The following is a 24,322-nucleotide window of genomic DNA, read 5'->3' as shown; positions in this document are numbered from 1 at the left end:
ACCTGCTCCCCCCACTGACCAAACTGTGCAGCTCTGCAACTGCATCCTGGCCCATCCTCACCCTTCTGCCCCCAACCCTCACCTCCTTGTAACCCCAATGTTTTTCCCATTAAAAAAAAAATGTAAAAAAAAAACAAAACAAAACCAAAACAGACTCAATAAAAAAGATGCAGATAGGTAGAGTGAAAGGGTCCAGTCCAAGGACCAGATCTGGCAAACTAAAACAGAGGAAGAGATGACTTGCAGGAAAGAGAGAAGTGGGCTGCCTCAAGGTTCAAGCAGACAGAGTATAAAACCTTTGGCAGATGAATAACTTCTCTCCATATAAGCCCCAAAGGAGGCATGGTGTCCAGTGAACCCTGCGTGTGTTAATCGCCCTTTATTGCTCTATGCTGACATTGACCTGAAGAATCCAGGACTCCAGGCTCCTGCCAGGTCCCCTGGTCCTGGCGACCATCCTGGGAAGCTGATTATGCTGTGAAGCATCCATGTTCTGTAGATTGAACACCAGACACAAAGCCTTTCTCTCTCCAAAGTCAAGGAGATGAGACAGTACTGGGTTTCCCTGATCAACTGAGGAGAGCCAGTCTGCATGAAGATACAACATGCTTGTGAGCACTCGGGAATGTTGTTCCCACTCAGTTCGACAAGTTTCTGGATGATCCCAAGAGCTGGATGAGCTCCTCTCCGCCAAGGGCACAGAGGTCGTGAGGTCACTCCCATCATGTACATCTCCCTCCTAGCTGAAAAGCACTTTCTGTATTCGTTCCTGCACTTCCTTTGGTCCCAAGGATACCATCATCTCAGCCACAGGGGGTCCCTGCTGAGAACAAAAAGAGAAAGCATTGCCCCACTGCCTTCAAACACCCAGGGAAGACACACAGCGCCTTGGTCTACAGAGGTTATGCCCCAGCCTCATTCCACAACTGCTGCCTCCATTTCAAGGAGCAGAGTGTATATTTCAGAGTCTTTAATGAAGGTGGGTTCTAGGAGTCTGTCCTATATTAAGTAAACCTTTTATGTGTCTGCCACCTCCAATAAATGGCAAACTCCAGGAAGGCAGAGACTTTGTTTCACTCACTGTTGTACACACTGTACCAAATAAATACTCAATACCTACCCTCTGCTGAATTCATCTTTGCATCCCCAAATTGAGTTTATTACTGCCTCCCAGTGACTGCTAGGTGAATGGATGAACGAAGTATTCCAGAGAATCACCAACCCATAGGCATCTTACCAGCTGTCCACTGAGGGCCGTTCGAAGGACTTTCATCACATCACTGTATTTGGTGCCTTGCAGGCCTTCTGACAGCTTCTTCAGTTCCCCGTTCAGAACATCCTGGGTCAAGCTCACACCAGGTGTTTCGAAAAGCCTAGAAGAGAAACAGCCTGTAAGGGGCCCACGTGGGCCAATGGCAAGAGCGTGAGAGAGTACTCTTCAGATTATGGTACAGTGATAGCATAAGGGCACAACCAGCGCTCTCAGGGCTGTTGTTGAGGGCAGGGGTGAGAAGATGCCTAGTGCCCCTCACCCCAACCAAAAAGGATCTTCCTTTCAGAGAAGAAGAAACACGGGATCACGCACACAGATAATGCAAGTTGTTACATGCCGTCAAGTTGCCTGTGACTCATAGTGACCCTATGTACAACAGCCCTAAACCCTGCTCTATCCTGTGACAATCTTATTGTCTCTGTCACACCTACCCCCATCACCCCAGTCACTGCAATCCATCTCACTGAGGGTCTTCCTCTCCTGCGCTGTCCCTCCACCCTCCCAAGCATGACGTCCTTCTCCAAGTCTGGCTTCACTCTCTCTAGGATGAACCTGTTTGTTCTCCTAGCAGTCCATGATATATTCAACACTCTTCTCCAGCAACACAGCTCAAAGGCATCAATTTTCTTTCTATCGTCCCTAGTCATTGTCCAGCTTTCTGATGCACAGCAAGTAAGAGGGCATAATATGGGGAATTAAGAACATACTGTAATGAGAGGTGACTGCCACCCTTAATACATAATCTTCATGTCTCAGTTTTCTCATCTGTAAAGTAAGGATAATACTAATATTTTTCGGGCCTCTCGTCCATATTTCCTTTCAAGGAGGGAGGGCAATCCCTCTGGAGATTTCACTTTCTAATGAATCTATCTTTATTATTTTACCCTAATATAGTATTTTCCGTTTACAAGGTTAAGGCAACAAGTTAAAAAACTTAAAAACTGCTAAGTGCAATCAATACCTGAACATATGGCAAATAGAAAATTTTCTGTTTGAGTGTAAAGTTTAGAGGAAATGGTGAAGAAGAAGTGTATTAGCTAACAGATACTATACTCAGAAGTTCTGGGATAGTCCAAGGAGTGGGATGTCTCAAAAGAAATGAAGGAATGAGTTAGACACTAGATGGAGGAACAAAGCTGAGAATTATCTGAAGCACAAGATGGCAGGCATCAGGCCCATTTCCTCGGAATGTAGCACAGGAAAAGAGAAATTCTTTCTTTTAGAGATCCTAACTCTAGTAACAGCACTAATACCAACTGATAGGCAATTCTGGGAAACTTATTACTATTCTTTGGCCACAAAATGAAGCATCCAAGGATCTAAAAATCCAATGTCTAGCAACATCCCAGCATTCCTGGTAGTCTGCCCAGAACCATGTGCAAGGTTCCAAGAGAAATTCCTCATTCCATTAGGGCTGGGCAGCCCTAATTCTGAAGGAGAGGAAGAGATGGGAATGGGGTGAAGGTAAGTACATTTTCACAGGATATTCCCACTTCCCTAAGCTATTATCAGAAGCTCCAAATTAGACACTGGGAAAGAACACTGGAGACTTTGACAGGTGTGTTTTATCCATGGTGCCAATTCTGACACCTCTGCTCATGCCAGGTCAAGGGCGTACCTCACCAACACTGAATCAATGCGGAGAGCTACTAGCTCGGGGAAGGGGGCTACTGACTGACTTGGGAAAACAGACGTCCAGTACAGATTTCAATTACCTGAGTAATTAGGGTTTAGTCTAAGACCAATATTAATTGTCTATCATGTATCATTAATTGGGCCCCATGATTACTGCTACTACACTAAGGAGATAAAAGACTAAAAATAAAACAAGTATTGTGGGGGAAACAGATATGTGTCTGTGTCCAGTGTTGCTGTGAAGACACAGGCTGTCAAGGAGCTGCTGACAGGTCCCAGGGAGGCAGCCTGGAAACACAAAAGCCAGCCCAGAGTTTGAGGTGGGAACTAAAGGGATTTTGAGAGATCTGGCAGCTTCTGAGAATGTGGGTGTCAGAAAAGGTGTGGGGTTACCCTAGAGTGTGTCTGAAACAAATTTCATGGCGCAGGAAGTGGGAGTTAAGGCACTGGATGCTGGCAAGTTAGAACTGTCGCTGTTATGTGCAGGGAGTCAGCTCCAGCTAGCAGTGACCTCACACGTAACAGAACAAAGCCCCGCCGGATCCTGTGCTATCCTCACAATCGCTGCCAGGCTCACGCCCACTGTCAATCCATCTGACAGGTGGTCTTCCTCACCTTCATGGACTCTGTTTTTTCCAGGACTGGACCCTCCTGATAACAGGCCCAGAGCATGTGAAGGCTCAACATCCTTGCTTCAAAGAAACACTCTGGCTGCAAGTCTTCAAAGAGAAAGAAAACTGAATGTTCTAAAGTTCTAAGCTATTATTACTACTAATGATAACCCCTGGGAACTTTTCTTTCATACATACTTGCGAACATTCTTTTTTTTAAAAAAAAATTTTGTGTGTGTGTGTGTGTGTGTGTGTGGTGTGTGTGTGTGTGTACCGTCAAATCAGATCTGACTGGTACAGGAGGAGATTGCCTCTCCTTCTCCAGCAGAGCATCTGGTGGATTCGAACCACGTTACCTCTGCGATTGCAGTGCAGCTTCTTGCCACTAGGCCACCAGAGCTCCCCCTTGCGGACATTCTTAAGGTTACTCATTGCAGCACTGTCTGGAACAGCAAAATTTAGTGATCCTCTACATTCTATTAATAGTGTTGTCATAGTTTTGTACCATCGTGTCAGAATGGACCCATAGCTGACCCTTGAACCAATTTTCAAAGGCAGTTACTCGCAAAGGACGAAACTGCTCATCCTTCTTCTATGGAACAGCTAGTGGGTCGATTCAAACCAGGCACCTTCGGGATTGCAGTGCAGCTTCTTACCACTTGGTCACCAGAGCGCACAAAGATTGATAGCATAGGAATTAAATAAACCATGAAGACAAAGTACAATGGGAGAGGTGTAGCTGTGTAACGTGATACTAGACAGATCTAAGAAATGCTACTATGGCAAAAACAGTAAGAAGATGCAGAAGAGTGTTACTGTTTTTTACCTTTTGTACAAAAGAGTGCATAAAAGAAGGAAAACAAGAAAAGCAATTTAAATGTAATTTAAGAATTATAGCATCCACAGAGATTATGGGTCTGGGAAGAAGGGGTACAAAGAAATGAAAAAATAAAAAAAAAAAAAGAGACTTTCCACAGTTCTTTTTTTTTGTTTAAAAAAAGTGGTTTTACAATTTAAAATTACAAGCCTAAAAGACATTATGCTGAGTAAAAAATCTCAGTCACAAAAATAAAAACACTACAAAAAAATAATAAATAAAAAAAGAAATACTGTCATAAAAGAGGACTGATATGGGAGGTTGGGGGAAATAGGAAAAGAATGGACAGTTCACGAACACTGCATTGGAGCAGTTGAGGGGAGGAACTGTCTGAAAGGAATATATGACTAGGCATTGTAAGTATGGCAACCACCTGGAGCAAGAGGTGCACTGCAAAGTGGATTACGAAAGGGGGAGGAAGACGTGCAACGATCAATGAATGAAAACCCAACTTTTCCGTAAACTTTCATTAAAATCACAATAAAAATAGAAAAAATTAAGTTGCGATAATAAATAATGATTTCCAAATTCAATGTAATTATATATAAATTATATTAAGGAGCTCTGATGACGCAGTAGTTAGAGACTGTTAACTGAAAGTCTAGCGGTGCAAACCTCCCAGCTGCTCCACAGCAGAAACATGTGGCAGTTGCTCCTATGAACACTTTTAGCCTCTGAAACCCAAAGGGAAGCATTCCTCTGTTCTACAGGGTCTCAAGGAGTCAGAACTAACTCAATTGCTATGGGTGGTTTGGGTTTTGTTTATTTTCACATATGTTATTATTGTTGCATACCATCGAGTCAGAAACGACCCACAGCAAACCCTCCTGTGGGTTTTCCGAGGCAGTTAATCGCACATGAGGAGATTGCCCATCCTTCTCCTGCTGAGCCGTTGGTGGATTCAAACCACATGCCTCAGGGTGGCAGTGCAGCTTCTTGCCACTAGGCCACAAGAGCTTCATTTTCATATACATGTTGTGTGTGTGTGTGTGTGTGTGTGTGTGTGTGTGTGTGTGTACCCACAGATTAATTTTTCTTATTTAAAAAAAGACAGAGAGACTACATTTTTCTTATGTAAAAAAAGACAGAGAGACTACATTTCTTTTACTGCTTGCCAAAGGAAACCCACTGTCAAAGTACAGAAGAGAAGACAGGGCACATCCTTTGGCATTGAGATATGGCGGGGGCAAAGGGCAAGAAGACTATGCCTGAAGAGGAGCGGGAGGAGAGAAAAACATCAAATAATCTGAGAGGGAGGGTTAGCAACAAAGGCAACAGCTACCATAGCAACTGCCTCATCAATGGGGAGGAGGACCTTTCCACTCAAGTGTCCAAAGGAAGGGACATAAGACCTACTCTTCCTTCCCCTGGTCCTACTTCAGCTCCTGCACTGCTCACTCTGGACTACTTTCACTTTTTTCTAGATAAAAGTACTGCAAGGCTCAGAAGAGTCACTTAATGTGGGTTCAAAGGCAGCACTTGCAGCCGCAGCTGTGTGCTAGACTCCACCACTTCAAGCACCATTCACACACTGGCAGCACCCCTCTGGGAGAAAAGGTTCCTGGGATCAAGACACATCCTGGGCCAGTTCAATCAGATGAAAATAAAAATCCCAAATCTTGCTTAACTGGTCAGCTTCAGAGTTCCCACAAAAGAGAGGGTTATGACTAAACATTCCTGCCAAGATACTGTCAACACTACCACGTGCACAAGCATTGTATATGACAATTGTAGATGCACTTCAGTCAAAAGTTTGGTACAAGGGTGTAACTATGACAGTTAGAAGTGCCATCTGGTAGCTGTAGATTCTTGCCAGACCAAACGACTTTGGCTAAACTGCCCCACTACTGTCACCAGAATGTTCTCTGGTTTCAGGTCTTGGTGAATGATGTAATAGGCATGGAGGAATCAGGGGCCCTTAGAAACTGGTGCATCAGATGACTGATAGTATCCACTGGCAGGCCTGGAGGAGGTGCTGTCTCTAGATATGTCCTTAGATCTTGTTCCGCCTGTTCAAACACCAGAGTCATACTGGTTCCCAGTCAGTTTGGGCTAAGGCACAGACATCCAGCAGCTGAATAGCAATGGGATGATCAAAAGCCTTCAGCCATCTGTGCTGACAGGAAGGCTTGCTCTGTTGGGAACTCTTGGGCTTACGAGGGCTATCAAGTGGGTCCCTGCTGGGATCAGGGACCTTGTACACCGGTTCATAGGCACCAATCCCAATACCTACCATTGTTCATTCTCAAGTCAGGAAAGATCTTCAACCCTGGACCAGGAGTTGTGGGGAGGTCTGTTATCAGGACCCTGGAGCTGAGTTCTGAGGTACCCTACATCTGAGCAGCTGGACATGATGGTCAAACCACAGGCATAAGTCACAAGCTAGAGCGGTGGCTTCACCCCAACTCTCATCACATGATCAGCTGCCAGAAAAGCACAAGGAAACTGGGTGGGCTCTCTGCCAATCCATGGATTCTTCTTACCTCTTCCCAATAAACATTATAGCAATATACTGATTTCTACTTATCATGCCAGGAGTTCTGGTGCTGCAGCCCACAGTGTGTTGTGTTGCTAACCAAAAGGCTTGCATGTCTAGTGGTTCGAATCCATCAATGGCTTTAAGGAAGAAAGATGGGCAATTTGCTCCTGTCAAGACTCACAACCTCAGAAACCCTATGAAGGGTCCTGTGAGCTGGAACCAAATTGATGGCAGTGAGTTTGAGGTACTACCCAACACTTTATACAGAGGGAGAGGCATAGAGAACAGTGGTTACACCAATGTTGTCTAAACATTCTGTCTGTCAGGGTTTAAATCCCTCCTGCTTTAACTTAGAAGCTGTATTATTTTGTACAAGATGCTTAATCCAAGTTGAGAAATTAGGAAATGGTATTGGGAAAATTTGTTGTCAAGGACCACTCTGGAACAACAATGCTAGTCTAAAGACTAAGGTGAGCCTGATCTAGGCCATGGTCTTCTCAACTGCTTGCTATACATCTGAAAGCAAAGGAGAAGACCACGGATAATGACTATGAAAGACAGAAGAACTGATGCCTTTGAGTTTTGGTGCTAGAGAAGAGCATGGAACATACCGTGGACTGCCAAGAGAACAAACAGGCATGCCCTGCGGAGGGTGAAACCAGGGTGCTCCTTTGAGGCAAAGACGGCAACACTCCATCTCTTGTACTTTGGGCATGGTACCAAGAGGAGCCAGTCCTTGGAGGACGATGAAGGGCAGGAGAAGGTCAGCACAGGCAAGGAAGATTCTTGATGAGATGGACTGACACAGGCAATGGGATCAGGCACATCGGAAATGGTGAGGCTCAGAGCTGCTGTTCACAAGGTTGTAACGGGTTGTAGGTGACTCAATGGTATTTAACAATAATACCTCTGTGGCCATACATCAAGCAGTGGCTTAACTGAGCCCTTCACCTATCCCCCGTGATTTTATAAACAATCACTTCTCTTTCTGCATAAGCCAACTCTGGCTATGATTTCTGTCATTGCACACCATACTGAACAAGTTCCAAGGACTTCTCTTATAGAAAGAAATATTTTCTCTATCTTACAAGGGGGGAAAGGAAGCTCCAAATGAGCTACTTGGCCAAGTTGAAACCACTTGGTGAGGAAGTGGTAGAGTGGGGATGGAACTCAGCTGTCCAACTCCAGAGCCAAGGAACCACCGCCCACAGAGAGCCTGGACTCCTAGCTGTAAATTCCCTTCTCCGAAGTCAACTGGTGAGAAATCAGTTCATTGAGGACAACTTCACCAGCCAGGGGTTATTGGTCAACAGCCAAGTCCTGGAGTAAGGAGGTGAGGGAGAGAAAGAAAGAAAGCGGTGTGCACAGCCAGTGGCACTCACCCGAGCACCCGCTTGGCAATCTCATCCGCCTTCTCTGAGATGGTATCCAGCTGTGCTCGGCTCACAGCAGGTCGAGTCCACAGGTAGGAGTACACAGGGGAGACCAAATCCTGCAGGCGGCAGATGTGACCCTGGGGGAAGAGGCATTTACCGAAGGCCCTGGACACAAGGCTCTGAACACAGTGACGAGGGAGGAGTGGGGAGTGACCGCCGCCTTCCTCAGCCCCCCCCCTCCCCAACCGCACACCTGTCTCAGCAGGATGATCCTCTCCATGTACGCCTGGTCAAGGACAGTCCTGTCCTGCAGCTGACTCCCAAACACCTCTTCCACGAGGGCCTGCAGCTTCCCCACAAGCTGGTTCCTCTGTGCCTCATTGCTCACCAGCCGCCGAAGGTGCAGCCTTTGGACAAAGCCAGGAGGACCACCCTGAGCTGGTGCCCTTGGCCCACCCAAACCCTGTCCCCAGGTGCATGGTGAGGGCTGAAGAACAGCACAGCACATGAACCGTCCTGTCGAGGCCAGAAGCAGGATTCTCTCCACATTTAGAGAAGGGAATGGGTCTAAGCACAGTCACCACAGGAGAGCCTGGGAAATCCAAGCAATCTACAGGCATGTTTTGTTTTTCCCACTTCAAGACAGTACCTGACATTCTACATGAGAAGTGACACAGAAAAATATTTCTTTTTGCCACAAGACCAGAAGAATCAGTTACTGTTACAGTACATTTTGATCAGAGATTCCACAGAAGAATTATGATCGAAAGGGGGAAAATGGAGAAAGTCTCATGAAATCAAGACTTTCTGGAGCCACTAAGGTTCAACAAACCCCTGAAATGACTGCCCTGAAATAATCATAAAACTTTTTAAACTAAACTATCCCGATTAAAAAAATTACAAATATTGCACCCCTTAAAAAATCATCTCTATGAGATCAAATGATCAACGATGATTTTAAAACAAAGATGAAAATGTAGAGAGGCTGGGAAACTAGATAAATGGAAATGGAACCACCAGAATGGAGATAATAAGAATGCTCACACATTGAAAAATGTAGGCAATGTTACTGAACAATGTGTAGAAACCATTGAATTGGAATCTTAAACTGTTGTGTAAACCTTCACTGGAAACACAGCAAAATAATATTTAATAATAAAAAAAGATCCCCTACAGTCTTCTTGTCTTCTTTAAACTGAAAAATAGTCACCTGGTAAAGTGTATCGAATTTGAACACTATGGGCTTAAAATGACAACAGTATTCATGAGGTCTGTGAGCCTGGGTGAGTTATTTAATCTCATCTTGGTTTTCCTTGATGTAAAAAAGCACCAAGTAACAAGATCAAGTTCATAGGTCTGATAGGAGAAGCAGAGTTAATAACCTCAAAGAATTTGCAGTCAGTGTGAAGTCTTTGGAAATTTACAAATTAAGCACCAGGGACAGCTTGTCCTGAAGGCAGCACCCAAGAGAAACACAGGTGAGTCCTAGCCTGCAAGGTCCCACCACAGTTGCTGGCTTTACTGCAAATGCCCCTTATTGAGACATTTCAACAACTGTCTGTATTATAACTCTAGCTGGAGGGGTTTGAAAACGAAGAATTACTTGAAAAGGTGCTCATTCACCTTCCTGGCTGGGTGAGCGGGGGTGATTCTACGGTGAAGGCTTTGCTTATTAACAGACTCCATGCAAAGGTGGCCAGGAACACGACAAAAATAATAAATACGCTACCTACCCTTTACTGAACACTTTCTATGTGCCAGATGTGTTCTACTAGTACCTTCACATAACATTTCATGTAATGCAATACAATGATTCTAAGACCTGAGTCCTGTAACCAGCCTCATTTCTGAGAAAAGAAATGGTAGCTTGAAGAAGTTAGGTGACTTTCTTATGAGCACAGAGCGATCAAGCAGCAGATCCCGAGGTCAAAATCGGATGTGAATCTGAAGTCTAGACTCTTCCTCATTTTACCAGATCCTGTGTACAGGCTCCTGTCATTGGCAAGAAAAACCTTTTCTACAAGGTGGTAGACTAGCTCACCTGTTGAATTCTGGAAGTTTCTCCAGGTCCAGGAGTGCTGAATGGGAAGTGATTCGGGTCAAGTCGAACTGTGTTATCAGCTCTGGCAAGGTCCTGCCCATCTGGTTTTCTGCAAATGAGGCAGGCAAACCGCTCACCCACTTTCCCCCCTCACTGTCCTCTCTCATCAAGCCCAACCACACTATGGAAGTCTACAGGTGGCAGGGGAGTAAGCTCCGAGCTCCCCAATTCACTGAAATCATAGGGTGTCAACCTCTAGCCTATTTCTATCTCAAAGGCTTAAATAAGCTTTCCTTTTACGAAAACTTTGTTACTAAGGAAAAGTAAGTTTGGAACCATCAAGCTAACCCAAGTCTAATTACCCTCAAAATAGTCATGTGGGAACAGCTCACTTGACTGTGACTGGACTCCCAGGGATATTCATCAGGATATTTTATAAGCTCTCTGGCTGGTTCCAAACTGGAAGTAGGGCTGAGAACCCAAGCTGGAGGCCACTTCTCAGTAGGAGCGCCTTTGTCTCACCTGCTCCCTAGCATCATGGGTCAGCATAGAGAGTGCAATACATTATTAGCTGTGTGACTTTGGCAAGTTACTTGACCTCTCTGAACCTAACAATCTTTTTACAAACAGCGGGGATAACAAATAGCTATCTTTCTGGATGTTTTAAGGATTCATAAGAACAGAGCAAGTAGTAAACAGACCTTTATGGCCAGTTTCAGAAATCCACTCCACCAAGAGGTCATCCATCGTATTTAGGACTTCTCCAAGGTTCAGGTCAAGGCTAAGGACTCAGTGAGGAATAATCTACACTCTTTCCTTATGAGTAACACTCTTGGCATGCATGTGTGTAAACACAAAAGCAATATAACCTTACGTATGAGTGGTGGTGTGGCTATCTTGTGCACTGCTATTGCTCCAGCCCTTAATGCAGTCTGTCTTCCACTAAACACCTACTGAAGGAGAGGATGAGATTTCCCGAAATCATGTAGCTGGTGGGGAGCAAAGCTGGGTGTGAAGTCCAGGGGTGCTGGAACCAAAGCCCACCCCGTTCCCTCCTCCCCACTTCCACCACACTCCCTCAGGTCGGGAGTACCTGAAAATCCTGAGCCGCAGTGGGTGATGATGTCGAGCAGGGCTGCTGGCAGGAAGCCGGCAGTGGCGAAGTGCCCCAGGAAGATGTCCCCCTGGCGCTTGGACAGTTTGCTGCCATCCCTGTTGAGGAGCAGGGGCAGGTGAGCGTAGTGCGGCGGCTGCCAGCCCAGGGCCTGATAGAGGAGCAGGTGCTTGGAGGTAGACACGAGCCACTCGGAGCCCCGCAGTACGTGGCTGACACCCATGTGGTGGTCGTCCACCACGCAGGCCAGGTGGTACGTGGGGAAGCCATCGCTCTTCAGGATGACTGGGTCACCCTCCACGCTGGCCACTTCGTGCCGGCTCCAGCCGTACACCAAGTCCTGAAAGGCAGGTGCCTCCTCCTGCAGGCGGAATCGGATGGCAGGCTTGGGGGTCTCAGCCAGCTTGCAGGCCACCTGCTCCTGGCTGAGGTTCCGACACCGATTGTCATACCTGTTGGAAAGCAGAGCAGCATGTAGCAGAGATGGCATCTACCTTTCTGCTGTCTCTTCACTCATGAATGGGGATAAAACTGCTACGTGGAAAACCTAAATGATACAACATAGTAGATGTTAATGTTTGCCTACATCCCATTCATTCCTCTTTCTTCCCGGCAATGAGGAAATGTTAGAATGCCCAGCATCCTGGGGCTGAACCACCGCTGATACACCCAATTGTGCAATCCCATCCACCTAAACTGCTGGTCAGTCAAATGAGCAGACATTGTGATGAAATTGTGTCAATTAAAAATCTGAGTCATAAATAAGGGAGGTATGGTGGCCCAGCAGCAAAAAGCTGAACTGCAATCCCAGAGGTGCGTGGTTCGAATTCACCAGATGTTGTGCTGGAGAAGGAGGGGCAATCTCTTCCTGTACCAGTCAGATCTGATTTGCTGGCACACACACATAAAATAAGAAATTAAAAGGAAAAAACTTTTTTTAAAAAAACCTGAGTTATAGGTAGAATGGGAGTTTTTCATTAGGTTAATGAGGCAGGATTAGCATAAAGGTGTGAACAAGTCTCTTTTGAAATATAAACCAGGCTGATCAGACATAAAGAATCAAGCAGAGACGGAGGAAGAGAAATGCCACATCATCCAAAACCAACAAGATAGCAAAGAACCTAAGCTGGAAAGAAAAAGACCTTCCTTGAAAGTCAACAAGACAGAAAGCCTTTCACTAGACCATTATAGGACTGGTAATTTACAAAATGCGAAGAAAAGAAATTTCTTTCGTTAAAGCCACCCACCTGGGGAGTTCCAATGACTAAGAGGGCAGGAAAGCCCTTCTGGCACCATGAACCCAAGAAAATTTGCTCAGGGAGAGAGTCTTGGAAAGATTGGATCTTTTCCTCTGAAAACAAGAATGAACTCACCTTTCCCCCATCCTTCTCCCTCTTCCTCTGTGAGGATGGAATATGTGGAGCTGTTCCAGCCACTTTCACCTGAGTGGGGGAAGTGAAGGGGGCCAGAGTAGCCACAACCAATGCCTGATGCCTCCAAGCTGGCGTCTTATCTCTAACTGCTTTATACAATTTTTTTCTTTCCATTTTATTTATGTTGTGGGTGAGAATCAACATAGCAAATACAGACCAATTCAATAGTTTCTACAATTTAAAATTTAGTGAAATGGGTCACACGCCCCCCTTTGTGCAAACATCCTCACCTTTCTCTCTGACCTGTTGCTTCCCTTTACACAGACACACTCTAAGGTTCCTATCTAAATATTCCTGTTGTCAATCTGATCCTATGCAGGCATTTCTTAAAAGGGCATTATGCTCCAGGTAGACCTTTTAAAATTGTTGTTATTGTTGTTGCAGCAACTAAGCATATATCCTAAAGAAATCAGAGCTGTGGCACAAACTGATAAAACACATGCTCACATTTAACACAGGATTACTTTAAACAGTGAAGAGCTAGACACAGACTAGTAGATGGTGCCAGAAGAAATAGGAGGAAAATGTAGAAACTCGAATTCCTAAAAAAGGGCCAGACTTATTGAACCAGCAGAGACCAGAAGAGCCTGGAACACTTGGCTGGGTACCTTTTAAACTTGGAACTGAAGTCACTCCCCAAGTCCATCTATCAGTTAAAAGACAGGGTAGCTCTCCAACAGGGTAAAAAGGGAAGCCACTTGGTAATGACATATCAGATAAGGGACTTATATCCGAATTTTATAAAATATTTGAGCATCCCAACAAGATAAAGGTAAATAACCCCACATATACTGGGCACAGGATATGAACAGACACTTCACCGAAGACGACATTCAGATGGCCAACAAGCACATGAAGAAATGTTCAAAATCCCTAGCTCTAAGAGAGATGCAAATTAAAACAACTATGAGATATCATCTCACCTCAGTCAGAATAGCAAGCAACAAATGCTGGCGAGGTTGTGGAGAAACTGGAACCCTTATTCATTGTTGGTGGGAGTGTAAAATGGTGCAACCACTGTGGAAGGCGGCATGGCAGTTTCTCAAAAAGTTACAAACAGAGATACCATTTGACCCACCAATTCCACTACTGGGAATATACCCCAAAGAGACCATAACTGACATCCAAGCAGATATATGCACACCCATGTTTATTACATCTTTGTTCACAATAGCAAGGAGTTGGAAACAACCTAAGTACCCATCAACAAACAAATGGATAGAGCAACTGTGGTATATTCACACAATGGAATACTATGCTGCATTGAAAAACAAGGAACTCATGTAATATTATTCAAAATGGGTGAGTATGGAGGACATTATGCTGAGTGACGTATCCTAGTCACAAAAGGACAAATACTGCATGGTACCACTGTTGTAAAACAGGACTGACCTTGGGGTTGGGGAGAGACTGAGAAAGGTGGGTTCAATAATATATACTGCACTGAAACAGATGAGGGAGAAAACTGTTTAAAAGGGATATGTGATTAGGTATTTTTGTCATGACAGGAGTCTAGAACGAAGGCTACATGGTGGAGTGGACCTGGGGGAGGGTTTGTAAAACAATGAAAGAATTTTTCTTTTACTTTTCCAAGAGGGTAGTGTTCTGCGGGGGAGGGCTGGGAAGGGAGAAATGTGCAACAATGAATGAATGGAAATCCAAAGTCTCTGTAAATTTTTACTGAAATTAATAATAAATTTAAATTAAAAAAAAAAGACAGGGTGGCTCATAAAATAAACATTATCACGTATGGGGACTGCACTGCTCTGCACAAGCATCGAAATGAGCCTGGAAATGAGAAGGTAAGGGGGTGACAAGGCAGCTTGATTAATGGGCGCAGAATAACTGGAATAGAAAAAGAGAGAATGCAAACACACTGTGGACAGTGTCACAAATGTGACTGAGTAGTATGTATGCATGCTTGTTGTTGTTATGTGCCATTGAGCTGCTTGTGACTCATAGTGACCTATGTAACCTGCTCTATCCTGTGCCAACCTGACTGTCTCTGAAACACCCACCCTCAATACCCCAGTCATTGCATCAATCTATCTCACGGATAAAGTAATATATATAGGAATTGACAAATAACAAACTAATCTGCTATATAAATTTCCTCTAAGATCCTAAAATATTAAGATCTGTCTAAGTTGGTAGACTATAAAAAAGAAGAAGATTAAAAAATGACTCTGGAGTTCTACTCCCGAGAATGCACACAACAGACTGCACACGTGCAAAACTGATGGATCACAACGGCCAACATATTTCTCTTTTTATTAAAAAAGATAAAATATATCTAAGTTTGTCATTGAGGAACTAGATGAATGAATTACAGCACAATGGGACACGATGCAAGCATAAAAAATAAGTATCAGTCATCCCTGCCCATTCTCACCCTTCTGCCCCCAACCCTCACCTCCTTGTACCCCCAATATGTTATTCCCAATTAAAAAAAAAAAAGAAAGAAAAAAAAAGTATCAGTATGGAATGGTCTTTAAGATAGTACTTGGGAATGAGAAATTTCACAGTATTGGGCATAATATTGAAAATGAAATAAAAGGCAACAATATGGATTAGCAGCGTGTGCATGGAATGCTTCTGGAAGAGACACAGAAACTACCATATCTCCGGAGAGGAAAACTGAATGAGAGTCTACGGTTAGGAAGGAGATTTTTCAAGATATATCCTGTTGGAGCTTTTAAATACTGAACACAAGAAAACGTGAAATCTCTGTCTCTGTGTGTGTGTGTATGAGAGTGAGAGAGAGAGAGAAATGTGGACCAGCTACAACTAATCCTCCTATGATCTCCACCTCTGGGAATCCAAGCTCTCAGGGGCTCCTATCCCCTGAAGTATGTGTGTCCTGGCCTGGACCTGACTATTTGCTACTAATCAACAGAACAGAACAAAAGTGGTAAGATGTTACCTCCAAGATTAGGTGACACAGAGAATCTAGCTTCGGCCCTGTGCAAAGTCTCTCCCTGCCTCCTGAGGACAATGAGTCGGAAGACACGTGTGCTGCCTTATTGAGTGGGCCATGTGATGAAGACCTGCTTTCTCCAGCCAACACAAGCTAGGCCCTGGGGCTGACAGCAGGATCCTCTCTGAGATGAGCCCTGAGACAAGCTCCCCTTCACTACATCCGTGAGCCGAGGTACCCAAGTAAACTGTTTTAGGACCCACAGAGATGGTGAGAAAATAACTGTAGGTTTGGGGATACTATTTTATGCATCGACAGCTAACACACCCAGCTTTAGGGAGGCAGCCAAGAAATGCTGGGATCTTACCGAGGTGTCTGGTTGTTCCTCAAGGCCTCCTTCTTCAGGAGCTCCAGCCGTTGAGGGGAGCAAAAACAGGGGTAAGCAGCTCCAGTCTTCAGCAGAGCCTCTGTGGCCTGGGCATACAGCTCCAGTCGCTGAGACTGCTGATAGGGCCCGGCCGGGCCTCCCCGCCGAGGGCTCTCATCCGGAGGAATGCCTGGAACAAGGCCAAGAACAGCCTTCAGACATTAACAGCCGAGACACAGCCCACACTTGCCACTTGTAGCTCAGCACTGCTCAAGGTGTTTTACACACATTAAAGCATTTCATGGTCACAACATTCCCTGAGGTTGGTACTACTGCATTTAGGTTCAATTATTTGTTCGAGACAAATTGGACGAGTTAAAGATTCAAACCTGTGGTGGTCTGACACCACTGTCTATGCACTCCATCCACCATCCCTCCACTCATCTAAACCTGGTGAGGAAGCACTAGTGCTGGCCTGCGGATTGCGGACTCAGGAGAGAACTGTGGTTCTGAGCCCAAGACGCCAGAACACCTTTTAACAAATCAAGTCTATTTAACTGATATGGTGCTTTGGTGGGCTAGAGTTAGGACGTCGCTGCCAACCCAGAGGCAGGAGGTTTGCATCCACGAGTTGCAATAAGATGGGCAATCTCCTCCCACGGGATTTGTTGCTGTTGTTGATTGCCGTCAAGTCGAGACTCATAGCGACCCTATGAACAAAAGACCTGAACCCTTTCCACAACTATCATCATTTCTTCATCATAGTTTCCAGAGGCATGTTGTTTAGGAAGTGGATGTCACTCTTGCTTCCAAGCCTGTCTTAATCTGGGAGCTCCACCAAACACTGTCCACCATGGGTAACTGTTACGGCATATTTAGCTTCTAAAAACCCACTAGAAGGTCTGCTATGTTGGTTCCACTAAATTGCAGGTTAACAGCAACAACATTTAACTGAGCTCATTAACTTATTCTTTGTTCAATGCTCTATCTACAGTATCTGGAAGAGGACTTGAGTCACAGGAAGTGATTTTGTAAATTAGTTCTAATTAGCACTTACAAGAATAATAAGCCCTGCTGGCATAGTGGTTATCTGATGGGTAGTTAGTTCACTGATAGGTTAGCAGTTAGAATCCACCAGACCCCTGGAGAGATTGGACAGGAAGTTCTGTTTAAGACAGTCTTTGAGGTTTTCTTCAGAAGCTCAGCATCTTTGCAAATGGCATTGGGAAAAGTGAGTGCATTATTTGTGGGGGTATATATTATATATACATAATGTGTGTGTTCACTTTTCCAGCAATTTATTTTCCACTCTGAGCTCCAAAAGACTCACTGTCCCCCGCCCTCCTTGCAACAAGCGTTCTTCAGACAGATAGCCTGACCTGCCCACTCCAGCATGTCCTCGATATTCTCTGCTGCCCCAGGCACAAGGCGCGTCCGATCCGTGTCCTCCAGCCTCAAGATAAAGCTCCCTCGGTGTTTCTTGGCAAAGATGTAGTTGTACAAGGCAGTGCGGAGGCCACCCAAGTGCAAGAAGCCTGACAGGGGGAGATGACAAAAACACAAGGAAATGAGCTGGTAAGAAAGCTCTGCTTACAATCCAGAGAATCCCACACCCTTAGAAATGGCATTACTCTCCCATCTCTCTGGCCAGCATCCAGTCTAAATCAGCCAGGAGAACCAAGGGAGGTGACTGGTGAAGTGCATAAGCCTGGACAAAAATGACCCCTTGTTGTTGTTATGTGCCATAGAGTCACCTGTGACTCACAATAACCCTATGTACAACAGCTCTGAAGTCTGCCCTGTCCTGAGCCAGTCTCACTGACTCCAATACACTTATCCCCATTGCCCTAGTTATGACCACGTAGGTTTTGGAATATGTCATTTAGTACAAAGGTTCCAACACTTCTGAACCGGAGCAGTCACCTTCTCTGACATTAAAAGGGGACTGAGAGCTGGGAAGGCCTCAAGGCAAAGCTCCACCAGGGGGAGAGGAAGTGCAGAATTCGCATGGGAATGCATGTGCGATTAACATGTGAACCCATGAAAAATCATTTTCAACTCCATTTTTTGTGTCAATGTTTACAAATCATTGTTTCCATTCATATACATTGTTTTCAACATTAATTCCAATTAATTCCAATGTTACAACTCCATTATTATACACTGCCTTTCCCTTCACTTACATTACTTCTTCATCTTTCCTCCTTTCTCTCTCTTCCTAGCCCTGGCAACCACACAAGAATGTTTTCACCTGCATGTAAACCTTTCCTCAGCCTTATACCATAAGTTCTTTTGTGACTGATTTATGTCACTTGGCATAATTTCTCTAGATTCATCCATGTTGTACAGTGTTTCACAAACTCTTTAACACTCTTCAGTGATACTCCATTGTGTAAATATACTATTGTTTCTTTAGGTCAATTAATGGACACTTGGTTGTTTCCATCTCTCTGAATTTTATAAATAATGTTGCAATGAACAAGGCTATATATACATCTGTTTGTGTCACAGGTCTTATACCTTTGCTGAATCAAATAATTTTTTGTTTTGTTTCGTGCCATATTATGCCATTCACAATACCAAGCACAAGGCCTGAGTCGAGGTGTATATGGGGTATTTCACTCTGCCTCCTCTTTCTATACAGTCCGTGTAAGAATACAGCCTGTGGGAAGCATAAGGAGGTTCAAATACTAATTTTTATTGTAACTTTCTGGGGAAAAAAAAAAAAAAGCAAACTGTTAAGTTGGAACCAACTCCTAGCTGACATGCTCCGAGTTTCCAAGGATGTAAATAGCACGGGAGGAGAATGCCCATCTTGGTTCGAGGCCAAAGGTGGATTCAAACCACCAGAGGCTGGGTCACCGAAGGAAGCTCCAAAGCACTTTCCAGAGTGGCGGCATCATGTTACATTCTGGTGACCTAGTGGTAAGAAGCGGCGCTGCAAAGGCATGTGCCAAAGAAGAACAGGCACTCTCTCATGCCCTACAAGTCTCTGACAACTCGCTGGAGGGTCTGGTTCTGCCGGCACACAACAACCAGAAGCAGCAGGAATGAGGCTTCCAATCTCTTCATGCACTTACCCATCTTGTTGAGCTCTGAAATGGTCGCTAGAGTGATGCGCTATTTCACTGTTGTTTAGATTTGCATTTCTCTAAAAGCTAATAGCACACTCTTTAGTTTTCTTTTTATTCTCTTAGAGAAGTCCTTCAATGCGCAGAAAGATTTCAATTTTAGGAGGTTCTAATGATCTAGTTTATCCTTTGCTGATAGTGCATTTTCAGTTTATTCGACCATAGATTGTTGTTATGTCATCAAGTTGACTACAATTCACAGCAAGCTGTAAACAGGTATGAACCTTGCCCTATGCTGCACCATCTTCATGATCTATGTCATGCTCAAGTCCACTGTGTCATATATTGTTGTTGTGATGTACTGCAGACTTAGAACTGACCCATAGCTGATCCTCCAAAGGGTTTTCAGAGGCAGTTAGTTGCATGGAAGGAGACTGCCCATCCTTCTCCTGCAGAGCAACTGGTGGCCTTGAACCATATGCCTTCAGCACTGCAGCACAGCTTCTTGTCACTAGGCCACCAGGACTCCCTATGTCCTATATTGTTGTTGTTATGTGCCGTGTAGTCGCTTGCAACTCATAGCGACCCTATGCACCACAGCTCTAAACCCTGCTGTACTGCCAATCTCACTGTCTCTGAAACACCTACCCCCATTACCCTAGTCACTGAGTCAATCCATCTTATTGAGGGTTTTCCTCCCCTGTGCTGTTCTTCCATCCTCCCAAGCATGACGTCCCTTTCCAAGATCCCTCCTTATAACATGTCCAAAATATGTCAGGCGAAGCTTCAGAATCCTTGCCTCCAAGAAGCAGAGCAGCCTTGTTTCACCTTCTCTAGGACAAACCTGTTTGTTCTGCTAGCAGTCCATGGTACATTCAATACTCTTCTCCAGCACCACAGCTCAAAGGTATCAATTCTCCTTCTATCATCCCTAGTTATTGTCCAGCTCTCTGATGCATAGTACTTGGAAAGACCATGGCCAGTTTCAGGTGCACTTTAGTCTCCAGACTGAGACCATTGCTCTTCAGTACTTACTAAACTCCAATTTTTTTCTTGGATGATCTTTATAGATTTTGATTTTACATCTAGGTCCTTAATCCTTTAGTTATTCTTTGTATATGGTATAAGGTATGGACCTAGTTTAATTTTCAGCAAATATATATCTAATCTTGCCAGCACTATTTGTTAAAAAGGATATCTTTTCCCTTACTTAATTGAAGTCCTCTGTCAAAGATCAGCTGTCCATAGGTGGCTGTTGTTATGTGCCATCGCGTTACCTGTGACTCACAGAAATCCTATGTACAACAGCCCTGAACCCTGCTCTATCCTGTGCCAATCTTATTGTCTATGACATACCTACTCCCATTACCCCAGTCACTGAATCAACTCATGTCATCAAGGGTCTTCCTCTCTGTTGCTGTCTCCCCACCCTGCCAAGCATGATGTCCCTCTCCAAGGACTTGTCCCTCCTTGCAACATGTCCAAAGTATGTCAGATGAAGCTTCAGAATCCTTGCCTCCAAGGAGCAGCCTGGTCTCACCCTCTCTAGGACAAACCTGTTTGTTCTGCTAGCAGTCCATGGTATATTCAATAATCTTCTCCAAAACCACAGATTTATTTCTGGGTTCTCAACTCTGTTCTACTGGGCCTATGTATCTGTAGCTGTTTTGATTACTGTGGCTGTGTTGTAAGTTTTGAGATTAGGACAGGTGAAGTCTACTTTTGTTTTTCTTCTTTAGTAGCACTTTGTTTATTTTGAGTTTCTTTTCATAGAAAATTATTGGGTTTTGTGTTGGTTTTTTTTTTTTTTCTATCTAATGCTGACAGAATCTGGACCTGGATTTGTCTGTAACTTTTTTTTGCTGTTAGGGACCTCTCCAAAGTACTGAAGAGCAATGGTATCTCTCTGGAGACTAAGGTACATCTAATACAGGCCATGGTCTTCACAATCACTTGTTATGCATCAGAGAGTTGGACAATGACCAAGGAGGAGAGAAGGAGAATTGATGCCTTTGAGCTGTGGTGCTGGAAAAGAGTATTGAGAGTACCATGGACTGCTAGGAAAACAAACAGATTTATCCTGAAAAGGGTTAAACCGGGTGGCTCTTTGGAGGCAAGGATTCTGAGGCTCCGTCTAACATACTTTGGACATGTTGTGAGGAGGGACCGGTCCTTGGAGAAGGACATCATGCTTGGGAGGGTGGAGGGACGGTGCAGGAGGGGAAGGCTCTCTATGAGGTGGATTGATTCGGTGACTGGGGTTATCGGGATGGGAGTGTCAGAGACAGTGCGACTGGCACAGGACAGAGCAGAGTTTAGGGCTATTGTGCATAGGGTCGCTATGAGTCGCAAGTGACTCGATGGCACAAAACAACAACAACAATCTGAAATACTTTTTGGTTACAGTTCCACTTTCACAAGAGTAAGTCTTCCAATCCATGGGCATAAACAGACTTAAAAAAATTCATATATACGTATTTTTTTTCTCACAGTTATGTCAACATTTTCATATATGCCACCCTGGACACTTTGTTGAGCTCCCTGTTCCCTTAATCCCATTCATTTTTGCTTTAGAGAAACTGCTGACCTTTTGATCACAAAAAAAAAATTTTTTTTCAAGATGTGCAGTACTGACTTCTGCTGACACTGGAAGCAAAGTTAAGATGGCATCTTCCTCACTAAACATGTCTGTCAGCAAAGCGACAGAGAAAAATCAGTTTTGTAACCAAAAGTCAAAGCCTGAAAGCCGAGATTAGTTTAAACTTCTCACTGTTCCTGATGGTTGGAAAGAACCAGCATTTTCCAAAGAAGACAATGCCTGCTGGCTTTTGGAAGAGAGCAGTTTTGCAACATTGTTTCCAAAATATAGAGAGGCTTACCTGAAAGAATGCTGGCCTTTGGTAAAGAAAGCCATAAATGAACATCATATTAATACAACCTTGGACCTGATTGAAGGCAGCATGACTGTTTGTACAACCAAGAAGACTTCTGATCCCTATACCATCATTAGGGCCCAAGACCTAATAAAACTTTTAGCAAGGAGTCTTTCATTTGAGCAGGCAATATGAATTCTTCAGGATGATGTTGCATGTGATAACAATAAAATAGTCTCTTTGGTACGAAATTAAGAAAGGTTGTAAAAAGAAGACAACTAGTTACTGGTGCCAAGCCATCTACTCTGAAGGCATTAGAACTGTTAACAAACTTATATTATGGTTCAGGTAAACAAAGTTTCAGCCATTGGCCTCTTCAGTGGCTCAAAAGAGGTTTGGAAAGTATTCCAAGATACTATGAAGAATATTCATCCAATATATAACGTTAAAATCTTGATGATTAAACGAGAGTGGACTAAGATTCTGAATTAAAGTCACAAAATTGGGAAAGATTTCTGCCACAGTTCAAACACAAAAATGTGACTAAACACAAGGAATCAAAGGAAAAAAATCTGTTAAGAAAGCTTACATACCATTCCCACTGCTACAGTCAGAAAGTCAGATTGATAAGGAATTGGCTAGTGTTGAATGCTTTTTGAAGGCGAGTCAGAAGAAGAGACAGAAAATGGAAGTTGTAAAGGCAAAAGAGACAGAAGCCCTCAGGAAGAGACACAAGGTAAGAAACAAAGCTTTTATTCCACCTAAGGAAAAGCCAGTTGGGAAGTGTAAAGAAGCTTCGACTGAAACTAACACTGATGTAGCTGCCATCAAGGAGAAGGTTAAGAAGGCAAAGAATAAGAAATTGGGAGCACTGAAAGCTGAAGAACTTAAGCTTAAGATGGAAACAAATGAAAAGAAAAAGTAACATCATAAAAACAACCCTGAACTAAAATTTATTACCAAAGAGAGTTTGCTTCCACCTGGCTGCAAAATACTATGAGCATTGTGCATGTTCCATGCAGGATGTTTCATATCTTTCCCCCAAACCCACCCCCCACTTTGGAAACTTTACAGAACTAAGAAGTCTCTAAATATTTCTAACAAAAATATCACATCTGGAAAAATCAGAGGAGGGGGTGGTGGTGGTGGGGAGATGTGCAATACTCCCACACAATAGTCTTTATTTTATGAGCCAATCTGTTACTTAGTAAAAAGGCAACCTCAGGGGAGAGAGCACTAATTGAGGGATTATAGAGCATCTCAAGGGAACACAAGAATCTTGGGGATTCCTCTAGTCTCAACTAGTTTTGCAAATCTGGACTTTTGAAGAATTTGAGTTCTAGTTCATATTTTTAAAAAAGACTTTTGCATACTAATTTACACATCTGCACACAGAAGGCAAATGGGATGGTTTTCCAAAGCAATTTCATCTATTTGAGAGTTTCCTGATGCGCTTTCAAAAAGCCCAAACCATAAAGTGATATTTCATTTCACTGTACTTCTTTTCACACAAGTTCAAACTCATTTCAGAGTGTATATGCTCATCATTCTTGATGGAAGGTTTAAAAGGAATGTTTCAAGGCTCTTATTGCCCCCATTTCACTTTCTCTGGCCAGTCTGTGGCCATGAGGTCCCACAATGAGTTCATTAGCATCTCCAGGTATCAGAGACAGCACAGAGAAAGAGACTTCAAGGCTAGTTATTTCAAGGACATTGCAGAATGTGAATGGGCTTCAGGAACCCCAGGTTAGGACACTCAGTGGTTGGAAACAAGATCAAATAGACAAGAATTCACTTGTACATAACAACAACAAAAACAAATATCTGTCATTTACCAAATGAGTTCTGGGAGGATATCAAGAAAATCGTACTTGAAGAAAGCAAAAGTTCGTTACAAAGGCTGAAAAAGAAGAAAAGACCAAGATGGACGTCAGATGAGACCCTGAATATTGCATTAGAGCGCCGAGAAGCCAAAGCTAAAGGAAGAAACCAAGAAATCAAAGAGCTAAACAGACGATTTCAAAAAGCAGCCTGGGATGATAAAGCAAGATACTATAATGAAATGTTCTGCTGTGCACAACAGAACACACGCAGATTAACAAAAAGGGCAACCTGGGTAGAACTATCAAGTATGGAAACACAAAGGAGGAGGAACAGTTGTAAGCAGACCCTAGTGATTGGAACATGGAATGTGAGAGCCATGAATGAAGGAAAATTAGAAATTGTTAAGAAAGAAATGGAACGCATAAATATTG

At 43.8% G+C, this 24,322-nt stretch overlaps 1 protein-coding gene and 1 pseudogene across 1 annotated transcript in view; one reads left to right on the top strand and one right to left on the bottom strand.

Moving 5' to 3' along the window:
* Window positions 1-24,322, bottom strand: part of EARS2 (glutamyl-tRNA synthetase 2, mitochondrial) — a 42,025-nt gene that overhangs the window by 9,009 nt on the left and 8,694 nt on the right. Inside the window, exons 2-9 of the mRNA XM_006892688.1 lie at window positions 17,503-17,658; window positions 16,124-16,313; window positions 11,386-11,858; window positions 10,293-10,401; window positions 8,505-8,658; window positions 8,258-8,388; window positions 1,238-1,373; window positions 755-823 (exon numbers count right to left, since the gene is read on the bottom strand). Coding sequence (XP_006892750.1) covers window positions 755-823; window positions 1,238-1,373; window positions 8,258-8,388; window positions 8,505-8,658; window positions 10,293-10,401; window positions 11,386-11,858; window positions 16,124-16,313; window positions 17,503-17,658 — 1,418 coding nt within the window. The remainder of the gene's footprint in view (window positions 1-754; window positions 824-1,237; window positions 1,374-8,257; window positions 8,389-8,504; window positions 8,659-10,292; window positions 10,402-11,385; window positions 11,859-16,123; window positions 16,314-17,502; window positions 17,659-24,322) is intronic.
* Window positions 21,879-22,992, top strand: LOC102876760 (annotated as a pseudogene).

This window comes from Elephantulus edwardii, unplaced genomic scaffold (genome assembly GCF_000299155.1).
Source record: "Elephantulus edwardii isolate Elephantulus edwardi_28Jun2011 unplaced genomic scaffold, EleEdw1.0 scaffold00117, whole genome shotgun sequence".
NCBI lineage: Eukaryota > Metazoa > Chordata > Mammalia > Macroscelidea > Macroscelididae > Elephantulus > Elephantulus edwardii.
The sequence above is the reverse complement of the archived record's forward strand: the minus strand, read 5'-3'. Positions and strand labels throughout refer to the sequence as shown.